Source organism: Tachyglossus aculeatus, chromosome 22, assembly GCF_015852505.1.
Source record: "Tachyglossus aculeatus isolate mTacAcu1 chromosome 22, mTacAcu1.pri, whole genome shotgun sequence".
NCBI classification, from domain to species: Eukaryota; Metazoa; Chordata; class Mammalia; order Monotremata; family Tachyglossidae; genus Tachyglossus; species Tachyglossus aculeatus.
This window is the reverse complement of record NC_052087.1, coordinates 42,260,972-42,283,476: the sequence shown is the minus strand read 5'-3', so window position 1 is coordinate 42,283,476 and position 22,505 is coordinate 42,260,972. Positions and strand designations below refer to the sequence as shown.

The following is a 22,505-nucleotide window of genomic DNA, read 5'->3' as shown; positions in this document are numbered from 1 at the left end:
CACAACCTTAATCCCCATTTTACAGATGAGGTAAGTGAGGCCCAGAGAAGTTAGGTGACTTGCCCAAAGTCACACAGCAGGCAAGTGGCGGAGCTGGGATTTGAACTCATGACCTCTGACTCCCAAGCCCACATGTGGGGCTCACAATCTTAATCCCCATTTTACAGATGAGGTAACTGAGGCCCAGAGAAGTTAGGTGACTTGCCCAAAGCCACACAGCTGGCAAGCGGCGGAGCTGGGATTTGAATCCATGACCTCTGACTCCCAAGCCCATGCTCCTTCCACTGAGCCAGGCTGCTTCTCTACTTCCCAGGCGCTTAGTACAGTGCTCTGCACACAGTAAGCGCTCAATAAATACAAATGAATGAATGAATACAAGCTAATCAGGTTGGACACGGTCCATGTCCTACATAGGGCTCACAGACGTAAAATCCCCCATTTTACAGATGAGGGAGCGGAGGCCCGGAGAAGTGAAGTGGCTTGCCCGAGGTCAACAGCATCATCATCATCATCATCAATCGTATTTATTGAGCGCTTACTATGTGCAGAGCACTGTACTAAGCGCTTGGGAAGTACAAATCGGCAACATATAGAGACAGTCCCTACCCAACAGTGGGCTCACAGTCTAAAAGGGGGAGACAGAGAACAAAACCGAACATACTAACAAAATAAAATAAATAGGATAGATATGTACAAGTAAAATAAATAAATAAATAGAGTAAAAAAAATATGTACAAACATATATACAGGTGCTTAGTGGGTTAGGGATTAGAACCCGGATCCTTCTGACGCTCAGGCCCGGGTCTATCGGCGAGGGAGGGCACGTTGCTTCTCGTTGCTAATTGCTCTTAAATGGGAATACAGGGTCAGTGGTTTCTAGTCATTCCTTTTAGCCGCTTTGAGAGGAACGTAAAGGGCTTCCGAACTCTTTCCAACATCCCAGCCTTGTCACTAAATACAAATAATAATAATAATAATGGTATTTGTTAAGCGCTTCCTATGTGCAAAGCACTGTTCTGAGCGCTGGGGGGTTACAAGGTGATCAGGTTGCCCCACAGGGGGATCACAGTCTTAATCCCCATTTTACAGATGAGGTCGCTGAGGCCCAGAGAAGTGACTCGCCCAGAGTCACACAGCTGCCAGTCGGCGGAGCCGGGATTTGAACCCATGACTCTTTCCGCTGAGCCACGCTGCTTCTCAAGCTATTCCTGAAAAGTACAAGCGGCGTGAAGAAGCAGCAGCGTGGCTCAGTGGAAAGAGCCCGGGCTTTGGAGTCGGAGGTCATGGGTTCAAATCCCGGCTCCGCCAACTGTAAGCTGTGTGACTTGGGGCAAGTCACTTCATTTCTCTGTGCCTGAGTTACCTCATCTGGAAAATGGGGATTAAAACTGTGAGCCCCCCATGGGACAAGCTGATCACCTTGTAACCTCCCCAGCGCTTAGAACAGTGCTTGGCACATAGTAAGCGCTTAACAAATACCATCATTATTATTATTAAGTAATTTTTCCCCACCCTCTTTCCTGCCCAGAAGTAGCTAGAGCATTGAATAAGTGAATTCAGAGCAGCTTTTCTCCATTGTGACCCCGGGCTGTCCGTAAATCCCGGCCTGGATGGCAAAACAGAGGCCCCATAGTGGATCCCACTCATTCATTCAATCGTATTTATTGAGCGCTTACTGGAGAGCACTGTACTAACCGCTTAGGCCCTTAATCCGCAGCTCCACCTCCCTGCCCCTGCCCCCACAGACAATATCCTACAACTCTAGTTTCAATCTGGATAATAATAATCACAATAACTGTGGTATTTATAAGCATTTACTGTGTGCTTCCCAAGCGCTTAGTACAGTGCTCTGCACACAGTAAGCGCTCAATAAATACGATTGATGATGACGATGATGTGCCAGGCACTGTACTAAGCTCTTGGGCGGATACGTGCAAATCGAGGCCGACGCAATTCCCGTCCCATGTGGAGCTCGCAGTCTCAATCTCCATTTTACAGATGAGGTAATTGAGGCACAGAGAGGTGAGTGACTCGCCCAAGGTCACACAGCAGGTTAGTGGCAGAGCTGGAATTTCAAATCAGGTCCGTTGATTTCCAGGCCAGTACACTTACCACTAGGCCACTTACTACTACTACTAACAATAATAATAATAATAAATAATAATGGTATTTGTTAAGTGCTTACTATGTGCCAGGCACTGTACTAAGCGCTGGAGTGGATACAAGCAAATCGGGTTGGACCCAATCCCTGCCCCACATGGTGCTCACAGTCTCAATCCCCATATGACAGATAAGGTCACTGAAGCACAGAGAAGTTAAGTGACTGGCCCAAAGTCACACAGCAGACAAGTGGCGGAGCCAGGATTAGAACCCATGACCTTCTGGCTCCCAGGCCCAGACTCTATCCATTAGGCCATACTGCTTCCCCTACGTACTATGCACACTTGTCTGCTGTGCAACCTTGGGCAAGCCGCTCCTTATCTTCGTGCCTCAGTTTCCTCCTCTGTGAGATGGGGATTCAAGATCTTGTTCTCTCGCCTACTTAGAACATGAGCCTCGTGTGGGACAGGGACTGTGTCCCACCCCACAACGATAATAATAATAATAATGATGGCATTTATTAAGCGCTTACTATGTGCAAAGCACTGTTCTAAGCGCTGGGGAGGTTACAAGGTGATCAGGTTGTCCCACGTGGGGCTCACAGTCTTAATCCCCATTTTAAAGATAACTGAGGCACAGAGAATAATACTAATAATGATGATGATGATGGCATTTATTAAGCGCTTACTATATGTAAAGCACTGTTCTAAGCGCTGGGGAGGTTACAAGGCAATCAGGTGGTCCCACAGGGGGCTCACAGTCTTAATCCCCATTTTACAGATGAAGTAATTGAGGCTCAGAGAAGTTAAGTGACTTGCCCAAGTCTCACAGCTGACAGTTGGCAGAGCCGGCATTTGAACCCATGACCTCTGACTCCAAAGCCCGGGCTCTTTCCACTGAGCCACGCTGCTTCTCTTGCAATAATAATTACGGCATTCGTTAAGCCCTTACTATGTGCCAGGCACTGTACTGAGCGCTGGGGTGGATACAGGCCGATAAGGATGGACACAGTCCCTATCCCACGTGGGGCTTACTGCCTCAATCCCCATTTTACAGATGAGGGAACCGAGGCCCAGAGAAGGGAAGTGACCGGTCCAAGGTCACACAGCAGACAAGTTGGGGAGCCGGGATCAGAACTCACAACTTTCTGACTACTAGGCCGTGCTGCTTCTTGGCGCCACCCCAGTGCTTGGCATATAATAAGGGCTTTACAAACACCACGATTATTTAATACATATTATTAATAATAATAATACTATAATAATAATCAACACTGCTATTAATACTAGTATTAATATTACTACTACTATTATTAATGATAATTAATAATATATTAATAATATTAATATAATAATTACTAATATAATATAATAATACTTATTATAGAATAATAAGTATTATTTAATACATAGAGAAACAGCATGGCTCAATGGAAAGACCACAGACTTTGGAGTCAGAGGTCATGGGTTCAAATCCCGGCTCCGCCACTTGTCAGCTGTGTGACTTTGGGCAAGTCACTTAACTTCCCTGGGCCTCAGCTACCTCATCTGTAAAATCTGGATGAAGACTGTGAGCCCCCCCGGGACAACCTGATCGCCTCGCAACCTCCCCAGCGCTTAGTACAGTGCCTTGCACATAGTAAGCGCTTAATAAATGCCATTATTATCATTTTTATCTTCCAGCCGGTGCTTTAACGGGGCCGCCTCCAGGCCTCTTTCCCCAGACCCCCTGAAAAATCTTTCCCTTGCAGAGATCTGGGCTGCTAATTAGTCCTCGCATCATCCTCCCGAAGCAGCTGCCCAGCAGAAGTCACTCTGGCTCTCGAAACCCAAAGCCTGCACCCTCCAACCCCCGCAAGCCCATCATCCTCTCCCTTCGTCGGTCGTATTTATTGAGCGCTTACTGTGTGCGGAGCACTGTACTAAGCGCTTGGGGAGTACAAATTGGCAACCTATAGAGACAGTCCCTACTCAACAGCGGGCCTTCCTCCCGCATCGTCGGACTGTGGGGGTAATTAATTATTCTCCCAGAGCAAATCCGACCGATCCGTGGTGCCAAGGTGATTCACGTTGCCATGGAGACCCAATTAGGGACCAGGAAACAGTGTTAAAAAGACCCCCCAACCCCAAAACAAGCCACCCCACCAAATCCACCCACCCTGGATGATGCTGTGCGGCGGCCTGGCCCTGATCCGACCGATTCCGACCGGGGGAGCGGAAAGTCTTGCCTTTTGGGGTCTGCTGCCACAGCGACTGCTAGACTCCGACTGTCACGTAGGTCGGAGAAGCCCAACTCGGGAAAGGGCAGCTGAAAGAGCGGCCGCGCTCCTGGCGCTCGCCGTTTTTGCGAAGCTCGGAGAGACCTTCCCTGGTCTGTGATGTGGTTTGCTGTGGCTCCTCGCCGCAGTGAATTAGAGCACCAGCCTCTGCTGCACAACCTCGGGGTGGGTTGCTAATTAAGGCGGCAGCGGGCATTTCCCTCTCTGACTCTGTGGTTGTGACATCTTGCATCACTGGCCCGATTTTGTTTTGCTTTCGACGGTACTGGGGAAGCGCCTACGGCGGGCCAGGCCCTGGACCCGGCGCTGGGGGAGATGCAAGCTAGGCAGGATGGACGCAGGCCGGAGAAGCGGCGGGGCTCGGTGGAAAGAGCCCGGGATTTGGAGGCGGAGGTCATGGGTTCAAATCCTGCCTCTGCCAATTGTCAGTTGGGTGACTTCACTTCTCCGGGCGTCAGCTGGAAAATGGGGTTGAAGACTGTGAGCCCCACTGTGGGACAACCTGATCACCTTGCAACCTCCCCAGAGCTTAGAACGGTGTGTTGCACATAGTAAGCGCTTAATAAATGCCCTTATTATCATTATTATTATCACCTGGAGGAGTGTGGCTCAGTGGAAAGAGCCCGGGCTTTGGAGTCGGAGGTCATGGGTTCAAATCCTGGGTCTGCCAATTGTCAGTTGGGTGACTTCACTTCTCCGGGCGTCAGCTGGAAAATGGGATTGAAGACTGTGAGCCCCACTGTGGGACAACCTGATCACCTTGCAACCTCCCCAGAGCTTAGAACGGTGTGTTGCACATAGTAAGCGCTTAATAAATGCCCTTATTATCATTATTATTATCACCTGGAGGAGTGTGGCTCAGTGGAAAGAGCCCGGACTTTGGAGTCGGAGGTTATGGGTTCAAATCCCGGCTCTGCCAATTGTCAGCTGTGTGACTTTGGGCAAGTCCACTACTCCGTGCCTCAGCGACCTCATCTGTAAAATGGGGATTAAGACTGTGAGCTCCCGTGGGACAACCTGATCACCTTGTAACCTCCCCAGTGCTTAGAACAGTGCGTTGCGCATAGTAAGTGCTTAATAAATGCCATATTATTATCATCTCCATTTTATAGGTGAGGGGACTCTGGCCCAGAGGAGAAGCAGCGTGGCTCAGTGGAAAGAGCCCGGGCTTTGGAGTCAGAGGTCATGGGTTCGAATCCCTGCTCTGCCAATTGTCAGCTGTGTGACTTTGGGCAAGTCACTTCACTCCTCCGTGCCTCAGTGACCTCATCTCTAAAATGGGGATTAAGACTGTGAGCCCCCCGTGGACCAACCTGATCACCTTGTAACCTCCCCAGCGCTTAGAACAGTGCTTTGCACATAGTAAGCGCTTAGTAAATGCCATCATTATTATTATCATTATCATCTCCATTTAATAGATGAGGGGACTATCTCCATTTAATAGATGAGGGGACTCCGGCCCAGAGGAGAAGCAGCGCAGCTCAGTGGAAAGAGCCCGGGCTTTGGAATCAGAGGTCATGGGTTCGAATCCCAGCTCTGCCAATTGTCAGCTGTGTGACTTTGGGCAAGTCACTTCACTCCTCCGTGTCTCTGCGACCTCATCTGTAAAATGGGGATGAAGACTGTGAGCCCCCCATGGGCCAACCTGATCACCTTGTAACCTCCCCAGCGCTTAGAACAGTGCGTTGCACATACTAAGCGCTTAATAAATGCCATCTTATTATTATCATCTCCATTTGATAGATGAGGGGACTCCGGCCCAGAGGAGAAGCAGCGCGGCTCAGTGGAAAGAGCCCGGGATTTGGAGTCGGAGGTCATGGGTTTGAATCCCTGCTCTGCCAATTGTCAGCTGTGTGACTTTGGGCAAGTTACTTCACTTCTCCGTGCCTCAGTGACCTCATCTGTAAAATGGGAATTAAGACTGTGAGCCCCCTGTGGCCCAACCTGATCACCTGGTAACCTCCCCAGTGCTTAGAACAGCGCGTTGCACATAGTAAGCGCTTAATAAATGCCATCTTATTATTATCATCTCCATTTTATAGATGAGGGGACTCCGGCCCAGAGGAGAAGCAGCGTGGCTCAGTGGAAAGAGCCCGGGCTTTGGAGTCGGAGGTCATGGGTTCGAATCCCAGCTCTGCCAATTGTCAGCTGTGTGACTTTGGGCAAGTCACTTCACTCCTCCGTGCCTCAGCGACCTCATCTCTAAAATGGGAATGAAGACTGTGAGCCCCCCGTGGGCCAACCTGATCACCTTGTAACCTCCCCAGCGCTTAGAACAGTGCTTTGCATATAGTAAGCGCTTAATAAATGCCATCATTATTATTATCATTATCATCTCCATTTTATAGATGAGGGGACTCTGGCCCAGAGGAGAAGCAGCGCGGCTCAGTGGAAAGAGCCCAGGCTTTGGAGTCAGAGGTCACGGGTTTGAATCCCTGCTCTGCCTATTGTCAGCTGTGTGACTTTGGGCAAGTCACTTCACTCCTCTGTGCCTCAGTTCCCTCATCTGTAAAATGGGGATGAAGACTGTGAGCCCCCCGTGGGCCAACCTGATCACCTTGTAACCTCCCCAGCGCTTAGAACAGTGCTTTGCACATAGTAAGCACTTAATAAATGCCATCATTATTATTATCATCTCCATTTTATAGATGAGGGGACTCCAGCCCAGAGGAGAAGCAGCGTGGCTCAGTGGAAAGAGCCTGGGCTTTGGAGTCAGAGGTCATGGGTTCGAATCCCAGCTCTGCCAATTGTCAGCTGTGTGACTTTGGGCAAGTCACTTCACTCCTCTGTGCCTCAGTTCCCTCACCTGTAAAATAGGGATGAAGACTGTGAGCCCTCCGTGAGCCAACCTGATCACCTTGTAACCTCCCCAGCGCTTAGAACAGTGCTTTGCACATAGTAAGCGCTTAATAAATGCCATCATCATTATTATAATGCGCTATATTAAGTGCTTAATATATTAAGCACTTAGTACAGTGCTCTGCACACAGTAAGCGCTCAATAAATACGACTGATGATTATCATCTCCATTTCATAGACGAGGGGACTCCGGCCCAGAGGAGTGAGTTGACTCGGCCAAGGTCACACGGCAGACGCGTGGCGGGGGCGGGATTAGAGCCCACTTGGCAGAGTCCCCGTAACCTGTAACCTTTCTGTGACTCGGTGTTTAATGTTACCTGGTCAGGAGGCTTTCTTGGCCACTGTCCCTGAAAACTCGGAGTTTGATGTCAATCAATCAATCAATCGTATTTATTGAGCGCTTACTATGTGCTGACCCCAGAGTCAGATAGTTGTTCTTCTGATCTCTTCTCCCCCGCGGCCCCCGCCTCTGCCCGCTCAGTCCTTTACACTCACTGAGCTCCAAGAGAAGCGGTGTGACCGAAACAGTCAGTACACTGGCCCGGGAGGGAGAGGGGCCTGGGTTCTAGAAAAGCAACGCGGCTCAGTGGAAAGAGCCCGGGCTTTGGAGTAAGAGATCGTGGGTTCAAATCAATCAATCAATCAATCAATCAATCGTATTTATCGAGCGCTTACTGTGTGCAGAGCACTGTACTAAGCGCTTGGGAAGTACAAGTTGGCAACATAGACAGACAGTCCCTACCCAACAGTGGGCAAGTCCCGGCTCCGCCAATTGTCAGCTGTGTGACTTTGGGCAAATCACTTAACTTCTCTGCGCCTCAGTTACCTCATCTGTAAAATGGGGATTAAGACTGTGAGCCCCCCAAGGGACAACTTCTCTGAGCCTCAGTTACCTCATTTGTAAAATGGGCAAGTCACTTAACTTCTCTGAGCCTCAGTTATCTCATCTGTAAAATGGGGATTAAGACTGTGAGGCCCCCAAGGGACAACCTGATCACCTTGTAAACTCCCCAGAGCTTAAAAGAGTACTTTGCACATAGTAAGCGCTTAATAAATGAGAAGCAATAATAAATGATAATAAATAATAATAAGTGAGAAGCAGTGGAAAGAGCATGGGCTTTGGAGTCAGAGGTCATGGGTTCGAATCCCGGCTCTGCCACATGTCTGCTGTGTGACCTTGGGCAAGTCACTTTACTTCTCTGAGCCTCAGTTCCCTCACCTGTAAAATGGGGATTAAGACTGTGAGCCCCACGTGGGACAACCTGATCACTTTGTATCCCCCCAAGCGCTTAGAACAGTGCTTTGCACATAGTAAGTGCTTAACAAATGCCAACATTAACAAATGCCGTCATTATTATTATTCTAACCCCGCCTCTGTCACTTGTCTGTTGTGTGACCTTGGGGAGAAGCAGCATGGCTCAGTGGAAAGAGCACGGGCTCTGGAGTCAGAGGTCATGGGTTCTAATCCCGACTCCGCCACTTATCAGCTTGTGTGACTTTGGGCAAGTCACTTCACTTCTCTGTGCCTCAGTTACCTCATCTGTAAAAATGGGGATTAAAACTGTGAGCCCCTCAAAGGACAACCTTTCATTCATTCATTCATTCAATCATATTCATTGAGCGCCTACTGTGTGCAGAGCACTGTACTAAGCGCTTGGGAAGTACCAGTTTGCAACATATAGAGACGGTCACTACCCAACAGCGGGCTCACAGTCTACAAGGGGGTGACAGACAACAAAACATATAAACCAAATAAAATAAATAGAATACAAGTAAAATTAATAGAGTAATAAATATGTACAAACGTATATACATATATACAGGTGCTGTGGGGAGGGGAAGGAGGTAAGGCGCGAAGGATGGGGGGGGAGGAGGGGGATCACCTTGTAACCTCCCCAGCGCTTAGAACAGTGCTTTGCACATAGTAAGTGCTTAATAAATGCCATCATTATTATTATTATTATTTTCCAGGCCTCCTTTACCTCATGCAGAAAATGGGGATTAATAGCAAGCACTTAATAAATGCCATCATTATTATTATTATTATTCTCCATTCCTCCTTTACCTCACGCAGAAAATGGGGATTAATAGTGGGAGCCCCACGTGGGGCCAAAACCACGTCCAACTCGATTAGCTTGTATCTATCCCTGCACTTAGTGCAGGGTCTGGCACATACATAGTAGGTACTTAACAAATAACTGTGAAAAAAAAAAAAGGTGGGGGTTTTGTGAGCCTTCTAGGACTTTTGCTGTTTGGGGGGAAACTGAGGCAAGGAGCCCCCTCTAAGAATAATAATTTTATTTTGTTAATACGCTTTGTTTTGTTCTCTGTCTCCCCCTTCTAGACTGTGAGCCCACTGTTGGGTAGAGACCGTCTCTAGATGTTGCCAACTTGTACATCCCAAGCGCTTAGTACAGTGCTCTGCACACAGTAAGCGCTCAATAAATATGATTGATTGATTGATTGAACAATTATGGTATTTGTTAATCGCTTACTACGTGCCAGGCACTGCTCCAAACACTGGGGTGGATCCTAGCAAATCGGGTTGGACACAATCCCTGTCCCACATGGGACTCAAGGTCTCAATCCCCATTTGACAGATGAAGTAACCGAGGCAAGAGAAGCGAAGTGACTTGGCCAAGATCACACAGCAAACATGTGGCAGAGCCGGGATTAGAACCCTTCCGGGTCTGTGCTCTATCCACTGAGCCACGCTGCTTCTCTAGACTATAAGCTCATTGTGGACAGGAACTGTGAGCCCCTTTTAGACTGTGAGCCCACTGTTGGGTAGGGACTGTCTCTATATGTTGCCAACTTGTACTTCCCAAGCGCTTAGTACAGTGCTCTGCACACAGTAAGCGCTCAATAAATACGATTGATTGATTGATTGATTGATTGCTCTTGGCTCAGTAACATGCCATGATTGACAGGGATCATGCCTACCAACTCTGTTGTACTGTCCCAAGCACTTAGTACAGTGCTCTGCCCATAGTATGCGCTTAATAAATACCATCGATTGATTGAGCCAGAAAGAGCTTTCCCAAATCCACGTGGAGTTGAAGTTGGGCGGGACTTCAGGCCCATCATCATCATGGTATTTGTTAAGCGCTTATGTGGCAAGCACTGTTCTAAGCTCTCGGAGAAGCAGCGTGGCTCAGTGGAAAGAGCCCGGGCTTTGGAGTCAGAGGTCATGGGTTCAAATCCCACCTCCGCCACTTGTCAGCTGGGTGACTCTGGGCAAGTCACCCAACTTAGGAGGCAGTGTGGCTCAGTGGTAAGAGCACGGGCTTTGCAGCCAGAGGTCATGGGTTTGAATCTCGACTCCGCCACGTCTGCTGTGTGACCTTGGGCAAGTCACTTAACTTCTCTGAGCCTCGGTTATCTCATCTGTAAAATGGGGATTGACTGTGAGCCCCACCTGATCGCCTTGTATTCCCCCAGCGCTTAGAACAGTGCTTTGCACATAGTAAGCACTTAACAAATGCCATTATCATCATCATCAAGTCACTTACCTTCTCTGTGCCTCAGTTATCTCATCTGTAAAATGGGGATGAAGACTGTGAGCCCCATGTGAGACAACCCGATTACCTTGTATCTACCCCAGTGCTTAGAACGGTGCTTGGCACATAGTAAGCGCTTAATAAATGCCATTATTATTATTGGGTAGATACAAGACAATCAGGTTGTATCCTCCCCCTCGTCCCCCTCTCCATCTCCCTCATCTTACCTCCTTCCCTTCCCCACAGCACCTGTATATATGTATATATGTTTGTACATATTTATTACTCTATTTATTTATCTATTTATTTTACTTGTACATATCTATTCTATTTATTCTATTTTGTTAGTATGTTTGGTTTTGTTCTCTGTCTCCCCCTTTTAGACTGTGAGCCCACTGTTGGGCAGGGACTCTCTCTATATGTTGCCAATTTGTACTTCCCAAGCGCTTAGTACAGTGCTCTGCACACAGTAAGCGCTCAATAAATACGATTGATGATGATGATGTCCCCCGTGGGGGTCACTGTCTTCATCCCCATTGTACAGATGAGGGAACTGAGGAACAGAGAAGTTAAGCGACTTGCCTAAAGTCACAGAGCAGACAAGTGGGAGAGCGGGATTAGAACCCACGACCTCTGACTCCCAAGGCCGGGATTTTCCCACTAAGCCACGCTGCTTCTCGGCATCGCTGCCATCACCACGCTCTATTGACTAACGGGAAGGGGGAGAGTCCAACACCTCAAGCCTTAGAAACCCAGAGAGAGCTAAACCTCTGAGACTTGCCCAGAGCCGGGATTCTGGGAACTTGGGCTAGACGCCTCGCTTGGCCAAGATTGGCATTCCTTGTTAATTTTTTTAGGGTGTTTATTAAGTATTTACTATGTGCCAGGCACTATACTAGACAGGGGAGCTGACAGAAGGTAATCATGTTGGACACAGTCCATATCCCACAAGGGGCTCACAGTTTTCAGCCCCATTTTACAGCTAAGTGAGGAACAGAGAAGTGACTTGCCTAAGGTCTCTCTATGTTGCCAACTTGTACTTCCCAAGCGCTTAGTACAGTGCTCTGCACTCAGTGCTCAATAAATACGATTGAATGAATACAAGCAAACGGCAGACTGAGCCAAGGTCTATTCATTTGCATTTGAAGGCCATCTGTGTGTGGAGCCCTCAGTGAACTTCTGGGAACTTTTAAAGTTAAATTCTGGAGAAGCAGTGGCTTAGAGAAGCAGCGGGGCTCAGTGGAAAAGAGCCCGGGGTTTGGAGTCAGAGGTCATGGGTTCAAATCCCAGCTCTGCCACTTGTCAGCTGTGTGAGTTTGGGCAAGTCACTTCACTTCTCTGGGCCTCAGTTCCTCATCTGTAAAATGGGGATGAAGACTGTAAGCCCCCCGTGGGACAACCTGATCACCTTGTAACCTTCCCAGCGCTTAGAACAGTGTTTTGCACATAGTAAGTGCTTAATAAATGCTATCATTATTATTATTATTAATAAATACGATTGAATGAATACAAGCAAACGGCAGACTGAGCCAAGGTTTATTCATTTGCATTTGAAGGCCATCTGTGTGTTGAGCCCTCAGCGAACTTCTGGGAGCTTTTAAATTCTGGAGAAGCAGTGGCTTAGAGAAGCACTGTGACTCAGTGGAAAAGAGCCCGGGGTTTGGAGTCAGAGGTCATGGGTTCAAATCCTGGCTCCGCCACTTGTCAGCTGTGCGACTTTGGGCAAGTCACTTCACTTCTCTGGGCCTTAGTTAACTCATCTGGAAAATGGGGATTAAGACTGTGAGCCCCCCGTGGGACAACCTGATCACCTTGTAACCTTCCCAGCACTTACTATGTGCAAAGCACTGTTCTAAGTGCTTAATAAATGCTATCATTAGTATTATTATTAATAAATACGATTGAATAAATACAAGCAAACGGCAGGCTGAGCCAAGGTTTATCCATTTGCATTTGAAGGCCATCTGTGTGTTGAGCCTTCTGTGAACTTCTGGGAGCTTTTAAAGTTAAATTCTGGAGAAGCAGTGGCTTAGAGAAGCAGCATGGCTCAGTGGAAAAGAGCCCAGGGTTTGGAGTCAGAGGTCATGGGTTCAAATCCCGGCTCCGCCACTTGTCAGCTGTGTGACTTTGGGCCAGTCACTTCACTTCTCTGGGCCTCAGTTACCTCACCTGTAAAATGGGGATGAAGACTGTGAGCCCCCCGTGGGACAACCTGATCACCTTGTAACCTCCCCAGCGTTTAGAACGGTACTTTGCACATAGTAAGCACTTAATAAATGCCATCATAATTATTATTATTATTAGGGGAAGGGGGGGGAAGGGTAACAGAGTCAGAGGAACTAAATTCTAATCCCAGCTCTGCCACTTGTCTGCTCTGGGACCTTGGGCAAGTCACTTACCTTCTTTGCCTCAGTTACCTCATCTGTAAAATGGAGATTAAAGTTGCGAGCCTCATGTGGGACATAGACTCCAACCTGATTAGCTTATCTACCCCGACACTTAGTATAGGGCCTGGTACATGGTGAACGCTTAAATACCATAAAAAAAAGCCTAGCCTACAGCTACCAGACAACAACCTTTTGGACCCAGCATTTGACGTGCATTGCTGAATCATACTTTCCAAGTGCTTAGTACAGTGCTCTGCACACAGTAAAAACTCACTACAACAACAACCTTTTGGACCCAGCATTTGACGTGCATTGCTGAATCATACTTTCCAAGTGCTTAGTACAGTGCTCTGCACGCGGTAAACACTCACTACAATTGAATGAATCTCAAATCCACCTAACCTAAAAAAAACAATTCAAGTCAGAAGGATTTTTTTGGCCCCTTTCCAATTTCAATCAGTCCCATGCATTGAACACTTACTGTATGCAGAACACTTGGGAGAGTACAGACAGCGTAACAGACACACTCCCTGCTCACGGGGAGCTTACAGTCTAGAGGGGGAGACAGACATTAATATCAGTTACAGATAGGTACAGTTTCCATTCCCTCCTTCCCTGTGCCTTGTCATGATGCTACAATCCTTTTGTTCCCTGAAAACGCTCCCAAGCCATCAGCAGGTTCTTCCAGGCAGATGCCACTAACCAACACATCATCATCATCATCATCAATCATATTTATTGAGCGCTTACTGTGTGCAGAGCACTGGACTAAGCGCTTGGGAAGTCCACGTTGGCAACATATAGAGACAGTCCCTACCCAACAGTGGGCTCACAGTCTAAAAGGGGGAGACAGAGAACAAAACCAAACGTACTAACAAAGTAAACTAAATAGAATAGATATGTACAAGTAAAATAGAGTAATAAATATGTACAAACATATATACAGGTGCTGTGGGGAAGGGAAGGAGGTAAGACGGTGGCAACATCCTAGAATTTAAACAAGCCACATTGAACTCGCTGTTGTCAAGAGGAAAGACGCACTACTAAGGACAGGTTCATATTTTCCCTCTGGCCTTTCCGACCAGGATGAGAAGCAGAGGATCCACCTCTCCAACCTTAGCTTACGTTTAGCTTCCCCCTTGCCGCCGAAGCTGTTTTAAATGAGTGAGTCCCAGCTGTGATTTCCTTCCTGCTTCTTCATTAATTAAAGCCTTGCACCTGGTGGCTCCCTGAACCGCTTACTCTGCTGCCTGGCTCGTTCTCTTCCCCATCGTTTCTTCCCCAGGGTGGCTCTCCCCTCCTAAGAGGTTTGTGGATGGAGTCTGGGTATAGCAGGTATTACTTTCCCTTTCCTAAGCCCCCAACTCAGATCGCCACAAAGGAGGTGGCGGGCATCACAAGGCCGGGGCTGCAGGGATGACAGGATCTGGGGCCTGGGCAAAAATAGTATTTCTTAAGAGCTTACTGTGCCAAGTGCTGTACTAAGCACTGGGGTAGATGCAAGATCATCAGGTCGGATACAATGGGGCTCACATCCTAAGTAGGAGGGAGAAATGGATATTTAATCCCATTTTACAGATGAGGAAACTGTGGCATAGAGAAGTTAAGTGACTTACCCAAAGCCATACAGCTGGCAAGTGGCGGACCCAGGATTAGAATCCAGGAATCCTGAGCCCTTGTTCTTTCCCTTAGGCCATGCTGCTTCTCTGTTGCCAACTTGTACTTCCCAAGCGCTTAGTACAGTGCTCTGCACACAGTAAGCTCTCAATAAATACGATTGATTGATTGATTCCCTGATAGTCATTCCAGAGGGCAGGAAGCTATGTCCAGATTCTTTTCCAAACCTTTTAATAAACATGGAACCTCAGATCTGCCTCAGCCACTTCGGCAAGCCCTCCTTAGTCCCCACTTGTAACCAAGTAGCCACATAAGATATAATAATAATAATAATGGTATTTCATAAGCACTTTCTATGTCCCAGGCAGTGTACTAAGCAGTGGGATAGATACAAGCAAATTAGGTTGGACACAGTCCCTGTCCCTCATGGGGTTTACAGTCTTATCCCCATTTTACAGATGAGGTAACTGAGGCACAGAGGAAAGGAAGTGACTTGCCCAAGGGTCACACAGCCGACAAGCGGCAGAGCCAGGATTAAAACCCAGGTCCTCTGACTCTTGGGCCCGTGCTTTTTCCACCAGGCCACGGTGTTTCTCTGCCTTCTTCCCAGATATTCCTTCCAGAGGGCAGGAAGCTGTCTTGTGCCCAGAACTCTTTCCCAAATCTTTTAATAAACAGGGAATTTCAGATCTGCTTCAGCCACTTTGGCAAGCCCTCCTTGATACCCAAGAAGCCTTAGTACAGTGCTCTGCACACAGTAAGCACTCAATAAATATGATTGAATGAATGAAACCACGGAAGATATGGGGAAGCATCACCTGGTATAATCAGCTTCGTATTTTATTATTATCATTATTGCTATTAATAATAATAATAATAATGGCATTTGTTAAGCGCTTACTATGTGCAAAGCACTGTTCTAAGCGCTGGGGAGGGATAAAAGGTGATCAGGTTGCCCTGCGTGGGACTCACAGTCATCATCCCCATTTTACAGATGAGGGAACTGAGGCTCCGAGAAGTTAAGTGACTTGCCCAAGGTCACACAGCAGACATGTGGGGGAGCTGGGATTCGAACCCATAACCTCTGACTCCAAAGCCCGTGCTCTTTCCACTGAGCCACACTGCTTCTCTAATAATTGGAATTTGTTAAGCGCTTACTATGTGCAAAGCACTGTTCTAAGCGCTGGGAAGGATACAGGGTGATCAGGTTGTCCCACGTGGGGCTCACAGTCTTAATCCCCATTTTACAGATGAGCTAACTGAGGCCCAGAGAAGTGAAGTGACTTGCCCAAGATCACACAGCAGACATGTGGTGGAGTTGGGATTCGAACCCATGACCTATGACTCCAAAGCCTGAGCTCTTTCCACTGAGTCATGCTGCTTCTGTCTATTACTATGGTACTAAGTGCTTACTATGTGCCAAGCACTTTTCTAAGCGCTGGGGTGGATACAAGGTGATCAGATTGTCCCACGTGGGGCTCCCAGTCTTAATCCCTTGTGAAGCAGCGTGGCTCAATGGAAAGAGCCCGGGCTTTGGAGTCAGAGGTCATGGGTTCAAATTCCGGCTCCACCACTTGTCAGCTGTGTGACTTTGGGCAAGTCATTTCACTTCTCTGGGCCTCAGTTCTCTCATCTGTAAAATGGGGATGAACACTGTGAGCCCCCCTGTGGGACAGCCTGATCACCTTGTAACCTCCCCAGCGCTTAGAACAGTGCTTTGCACATAGTAAGCGCTTAATAAATGCCATCAAAAAAAAAATCCCCATTTTCCCGATGAGGTAACTGAGGCACAGAGAAGTTAAGCGGCCCGCCCAAGGTCACACAGCAGACAAGTGGGAGTCACCACCTCTGACTCCCAAGCCCCTGCTCTTTCCACTAAGCCACGCTGCTTCTCATGGTGATTAGACACGTGGTGGATCATTTGGATTCTTGTTCCTTCCCCTTCCTCCCAAATCCCGCTCTGGAATCTTCCCCATGCTTGAAGCAGCATGGCTCAGTGGAAAGAGCCCGGGCTTTGGAGTCAGAGCTCATGGGTTCGAATCCCGGCTCCGCCACATGTCCGCTGTGTGACCTTGGGCAAGTCACTTAACTTCTCTGAGCCTCAGTTCCCTCATCTGTAAAATGGGGATGAAGACTGTGAGCCCCACGTGGGACAACTTGATCACCTTGTATCCCCCCCAGCGCTTAGAACAGTGCTCTGCACATAGTAAGCGCTTACCAAATGCCATCATTAAAAGTATTAAGTATTCCCCACAGGTCCCCCTCAGAACCATTACTCTATTTATTTAGTTTATTTGTACATATTTATTCGATTTATTTTATTTTGTTAATATGTTGAGTTTTGTTGTCTGTCTCCCCCTTCCAGACTGTGAGCCCGCTGTTGGGTAGGGACCGTCTCTATATGTTGCCAACTTGTACTTCCCAAGCGCTGAGTACAGTGCTCTGCACACAGTAAGCGCTCAATAAATACGACTGAATGAATGAATGAATGAACCAGAGCGGGGGGCTCAGGAGAATCTCTTGCCTCCTCCTCTCGATCAGCATTACCCGCAATTATCAGTCCATTTCTAGTTTCCACTGTCCATTTCCAGTTTCCACCGTCCTCGTCTACAAATAGCTAGCTACTCAAATGCAAAAATAAAACCTTAACCACTCGGCCGGCCTCAACCGAGGGCCGGTTTCGCAAGCCGTTGCTTCCCACCATTAACGAGAAGCGTGGTCCCAAACGTCAGCGGGTAGCGAAACAGCCATGACACCGCTGTGTCTTTTATCTGAAATCCTAGAAATACTTTGTGTTTGGCCGTAAGCACTCTTCTACTCCCCAGATGCAGATGTGGTACTATGTAGTAAGCGCTCAATAAATACGATTGATGATGATGATGATGATGTGGTCCCTGGTAAGGCACAGCGGGAACCACTGAAAGGGAACAGAGCTGGACTGAGATGGAGAAGGATGCCTCAATTGTCTTTTTTTAATGGTATTCGTCAATAAATACGATTGATGATGATGATGATGTGGTCCCTGGTTAGGCACAGCGGGAACCATTGAAAGGGAACAGAGCTTGACTGAGATGGAGAAGGATGCCTCAATTGCCTTTTTTTAATGGTATTCGTTCATCACTTTACTTACTCTATGCCGGGCACTGTACTAAGCGCTGAGGTAGAGACCAGCTAATCAGGTTGGACACAGTCCCTGTCCCGCGGGGAGCTCATAGTTTTAATCCCCGTTTCACAGGTGAGGCCCATAGAAGTGAAGTGACTTGCCCAAGGTCACACAGCAGAGAAGTGGCAGGGTAGGATTACAACCCACATCCTTCTGACTCTCCAGCCCCTGCTAGAAACCACGGTTCAACCCGATTCTGGGGAATTCTAAGTGGAGGATTGTATTAATAAATACATAAATATATTGTATTAATTATCATGCGAGCCCCCGAGGGACAGGGACTGGGACTGTGTCCAATTCGCACCCGTGGATTCCCTCCCAGCGCTTAGTACAGTGCTCTGTACAAAGTAAGGACTTAATAGGTACTATTACTACCTCTATTATTATCGTTAACGTATTTATTAAGCCCACACTTTGTACAGTGCCCGGCACACAAAAAGAACTTAATACCATTTTTTTAAAAAATAACCAAAAATATATGTGCCAAGTATAAAGTGCTGGTGGAGAGCCAGAATAATCACCTTGGATACAGTTTCTATTCATTCATTCAATCGTATTTATTGAGCACTTACTATGTGCAGAGCACTCATTCATTCATTCATTCATTCAATCGTATTTACTGAGGGCTCACTGTGTGCAGAGCACGGTACTAAGTGCTTGGGAAGTCCAAATTGGCAAAATATAGAGACAGTCCCTACCCAACAGCGGGCTCACAGGCTAGAAATACCACACAGGGGTCACAATCTAAAACTTAGAACAGTGCCCAGCGCTTAGAACAGTGCTTTGCACATAGTAAGCGCTTAATAAATGCCATCATTATTATTATTATTAAGATGCAGAAAGAGCAGGTATCTTATTCCCATTTTACAGGGGAGGAATCTGAAATGGAGAGTCTGCCAATTGTCAGCTGTGTGACTTTGGGCAAGTCACTTCACTTCTCTGTGCCTCAGTTACCTCATCTGTAAAATGGGGATGAAGACTGTGAGCCCCCCGTGAGACAACTTGATCACCTTGTAACCTCCACAGAGCTTAGAACAGTGCTTTGCACATAGTAAGCGCTTAATAAATGCCATAAAAAAGGGAGAGGTGAAGTGACTTGCCCAAGGACACAGAGCAGGCCCGTGGTAGAACTGGAACTTGATCTTGGGTCTCCCGACTCCCAGTCTTAAACCCTCTAGATTGTAAACTCTTTGTGGTCAGGGAATGTGTCTGTTTATTGTTATATTTTACATTCCCAAGCGTTTATTACAGGGCTGTACATGCAATAAACGCCCAACAAATACAATTAACTGACTGACAGAACCATTAGCGGTTTATTATTACTCTGTTTATTTTACTTGTACATATCAATCCTATTTATTTTATTTTGTTAGTATGTTTGGTTTTGTTCTCTGTCTCCCCCTTTTAGCCTGTGAGCCCACTGTTGGGTAGGGACTGTCTCTAGATGTTGCCAATTTGTACTTCCCAAGCGCTTAGTACAGTGCTCTGCACATAGTAAGCGCTCAATAAATAAGCCTCAATAGTAAGCCTCTCTTCATTTGAGGACCCAGAATTCTCAGCCACCATTCAGATAACAGTAATAATAATAATAATAATGGCATTTGTTAAGGTAATGATCAGGGAATGTGTGCGTTTTATTTTTCCGTTGAGCTCTCCCAAGCACTAGAATGGTGCCCTGTACACAGTAAGCACTCAATCAATATGTTGGCTGATTGACTTACTGTGTGCAGAGCACTGTGCTAAGCCCTGGGCAAGAGACACAGGTGGGACCTGGACAGGGACCCTCTCCCAAGGGGGTGTTCCATCTGTGACTCTAGGTCACATCGGGAACAAGTAGGCAAACATTAAATCAGCATCAAGGACCAGGGACAAATACACAGTGCACAAAATCCAGGTTAAAGATTGATTGATTGATTGATTTCCTTTTGTGGAAAGTCATGCGAGAAGAGTAGGAGCCCGAGAACGTGGGTTCATCTGCCGCTGAAAACACGGCGTAGTAAACAACTGTCAAGCAAGTTTGCAAATTCTGCCGAGTGTTTTCATCTCGCCCACAACAAAACTTACTCCACAGGAAAGATGGGACACAGAGAAGAAAACATTCTGCCTTTACCCGTCGAAGGGACAAAATCTATTCTCCCAGCGGGCATCCGCCGAAGGTACAAATTGAAGCTTGGCAGCGCGGCTCAGTGGAAAGAGCCCGGGCTTTGGAGTCAGAGGTCATGGGTTCAAATCCCGGCTCCCCCAATTGTCGGCTGTGTGACTTTGGGGAAGTCACTTCACTTCTCTGGGCCTCAGTTCCCTCATCTGTAAAACGGGGATGGAGACTGTGAGCCCCGCGTACAAAGTGATCGGGTTGTCCCACGTGGGGTCCAGTCTTAATCCCCATTTGACAGATGAGGGAACTGAGGCTCAGAGAAGTTAAGTGACTTGCCCAAGGTCACACAGCACACATGTGGCGGGGCTGGGATTGGAACCCATGACCTCTGACTCCAAAGCCCGTGCCCTTTCCACTGAGCCACGCTACTTCTCAGCATTTTATTTCTTACTTATTATTATTACTCTATTTATTTATTTATTTTACTTGTACATATCTATTCTATTTTATTTTGTTAGTAAGTTTGGTTTTGATCTCTGTCTCCCCCTTTTAGACTGTGAGCCCACTGTTGGGTAGGGACTGTCTCTATATGTTGCCAACTTGTACTTCCCAAGCGCTTAGTACATCATCATCATCAATCGTATTTATTGAGCGCTTACTATGTGCAGAGCACTGTACTAAGCGCTTGGGAAGTACAAATTGGCAACATATAGAGACAGTCCCTACCCAACAGTGGGCTCACAGTCTTCTGCACACAGTAAGGGCTCAATAAATACGATTGATTGATTGATTGACGATCTTATCACCTTGTATCCTCCCCAGCGCTTAGAACAGTGCTTTGCACATAGTAAGCACTTAACAAATGCCATCATTATTATTATTTAGCGGTAACAGCAGGCAAATACTCTCATGAAAGACCCAGAATGTTTTCTCCTAGGTAAGCCCACCCTTCACTCCAGCAATCTTTCGCACAGCTTGTTTTTCTCTGCCCTAAAAGGAGAATCGGGGGTTGGCGGGCTGGGACCTAAAATCAAGTATTTCTCCATCTCGTCTCGAATCTTACCCCTCCACACCCCTCCCCAAGAGCCAGTCTCTCCGTCAGGTTGGTACCTGGAAGCTGACGCTTCCGAAACCTCGTTTTAGAGGGGGGAAAAAGACCCCAACAACCCACTATTGTTGTCCAAAACATTACCTTCGGGGGCAACTCCCCACGCTGTAGGGGTGTAATTGTATCCATGAATTAACTGCGGAAGACAGGCCTTACAAAACAAGTGAAGACAAGGTAGAATCCTAGCTGCTCTCCTCTTGAGGCCCCGATGGCAGAGCAGGCAGGTCTTCGTCACCTGCACATTCTCCCTCTTCTGACTCCAGCGGCGTCCAAGAGTGGCCAAATGGCTCATGGTGAACGTCCTTTCTCCTCCGTCGCCCGGTTCCGGGGGGACAAGTGAGCGAAACAAAACAAAAACGATGGGTTTCTTTGAAGAAAAGGAAGTTCTTTGAGACACTGACCCGATTTCCCGGTCGCACCACTAGGCAAATCGGCAAATCCAGATGACTGTGCGCGGAAACTTTAGTGAGTTTAGTGCCCTGTGAAACCAACTCCTTCCTAAAGCGTCCCGGTAGCCGTGTACAGTTCGTCAGACTCCGAAGCGAAGGCGCGGAGGGAGGTGAAGGGGGTAGGAGGGGGAGAAGCCATTTATAAATAGCAGGGCGAGCATGACTAGTTCGAAACCTCTCACTTCTGTATCATTTCCTGCCTGAGGTTCTTGCTGATGAATGCCACTCTTATCTCGTTATTAGTTGCTCCTTTTGTGGCTTCATCTCTGCCCGCTTTGAACATCAATATTTAGCTTCGAGCGCCCGGTCGAATTTGTGTTATTGCCGGAGTTCTAATAATTTACGGGGCGGGTTGGCTGATGTGCTCGATGTCATTTTTATTTACGGCTAGCCCAATGAAAAGTGAAAAAACGTTTATTTTTTTAATTTTCATAATCAGCTGGAAGCTGGACGCTGGGATGGGTCCTTTGGATTGCAAAGTTTCAATGTTAGGAAGAGCTCAAGCAGATGAAAAGCTAAACAACACAGATGAACAAACAGAGAGCAACCAAAGTCTAGACTGTGAGCCCGTTGTTGGGTAGGGATTGTCTCTTTCTGTTGCCGAATTGTACTTTCCAAGCGCTTAGTACGGTGCTCTGCACACAATAAGCGCTCAATAAATACGATTGAATGAATGAAATGAGGAGTTGTGGTGAAAAGGTGGGCTGGAATTTGAACTAGTGGGTTGATGACTGGTTTGGTTATTATTCATAATAATTGTGGGGTTTTTTACACGCTTACTATGTGCCAGGAACTGTACTACTACTATTAATAATAATAATAATGATGGCATTTATTAAGCACTTACTATGTGCAAAGCACTGTTCTAAGCACTGGGGAGGTTACAAGATGATCAGGTTGTCCCTCGGGGGGCTCACAGTCCTAATCGCCATTTTACAGATGAGGTAAC

At 47.3% G+C, this 22,505-nt stretch overlaps 1 protein-coding gene across 1 annotated transcript in view; it reads right to left on the bottom strand.

Annotated features, from left to right (window-relative positions):
* TRIM66 (tripartite motif containing 66) overlaps nucleotides 1-21,399 on the bottom strand; it is a 139,145-nt gene extending 117,746 nt beyond the window's left edge. The window contains exon 1 of the mRNA XM_038764337.1: nucleotides 21,192-21,399. Within this exon, the coding sequence (XP_038620265.1) occupies nucleotides 21,192-21,399 (208 nt within the window). The remainder of the gene's footprint in view (nucleotides 1-21,191) is intronic.
* Between the last annotated feature and the right edge of the window lie 1,106 nt (nucleotides 21,400-22,505).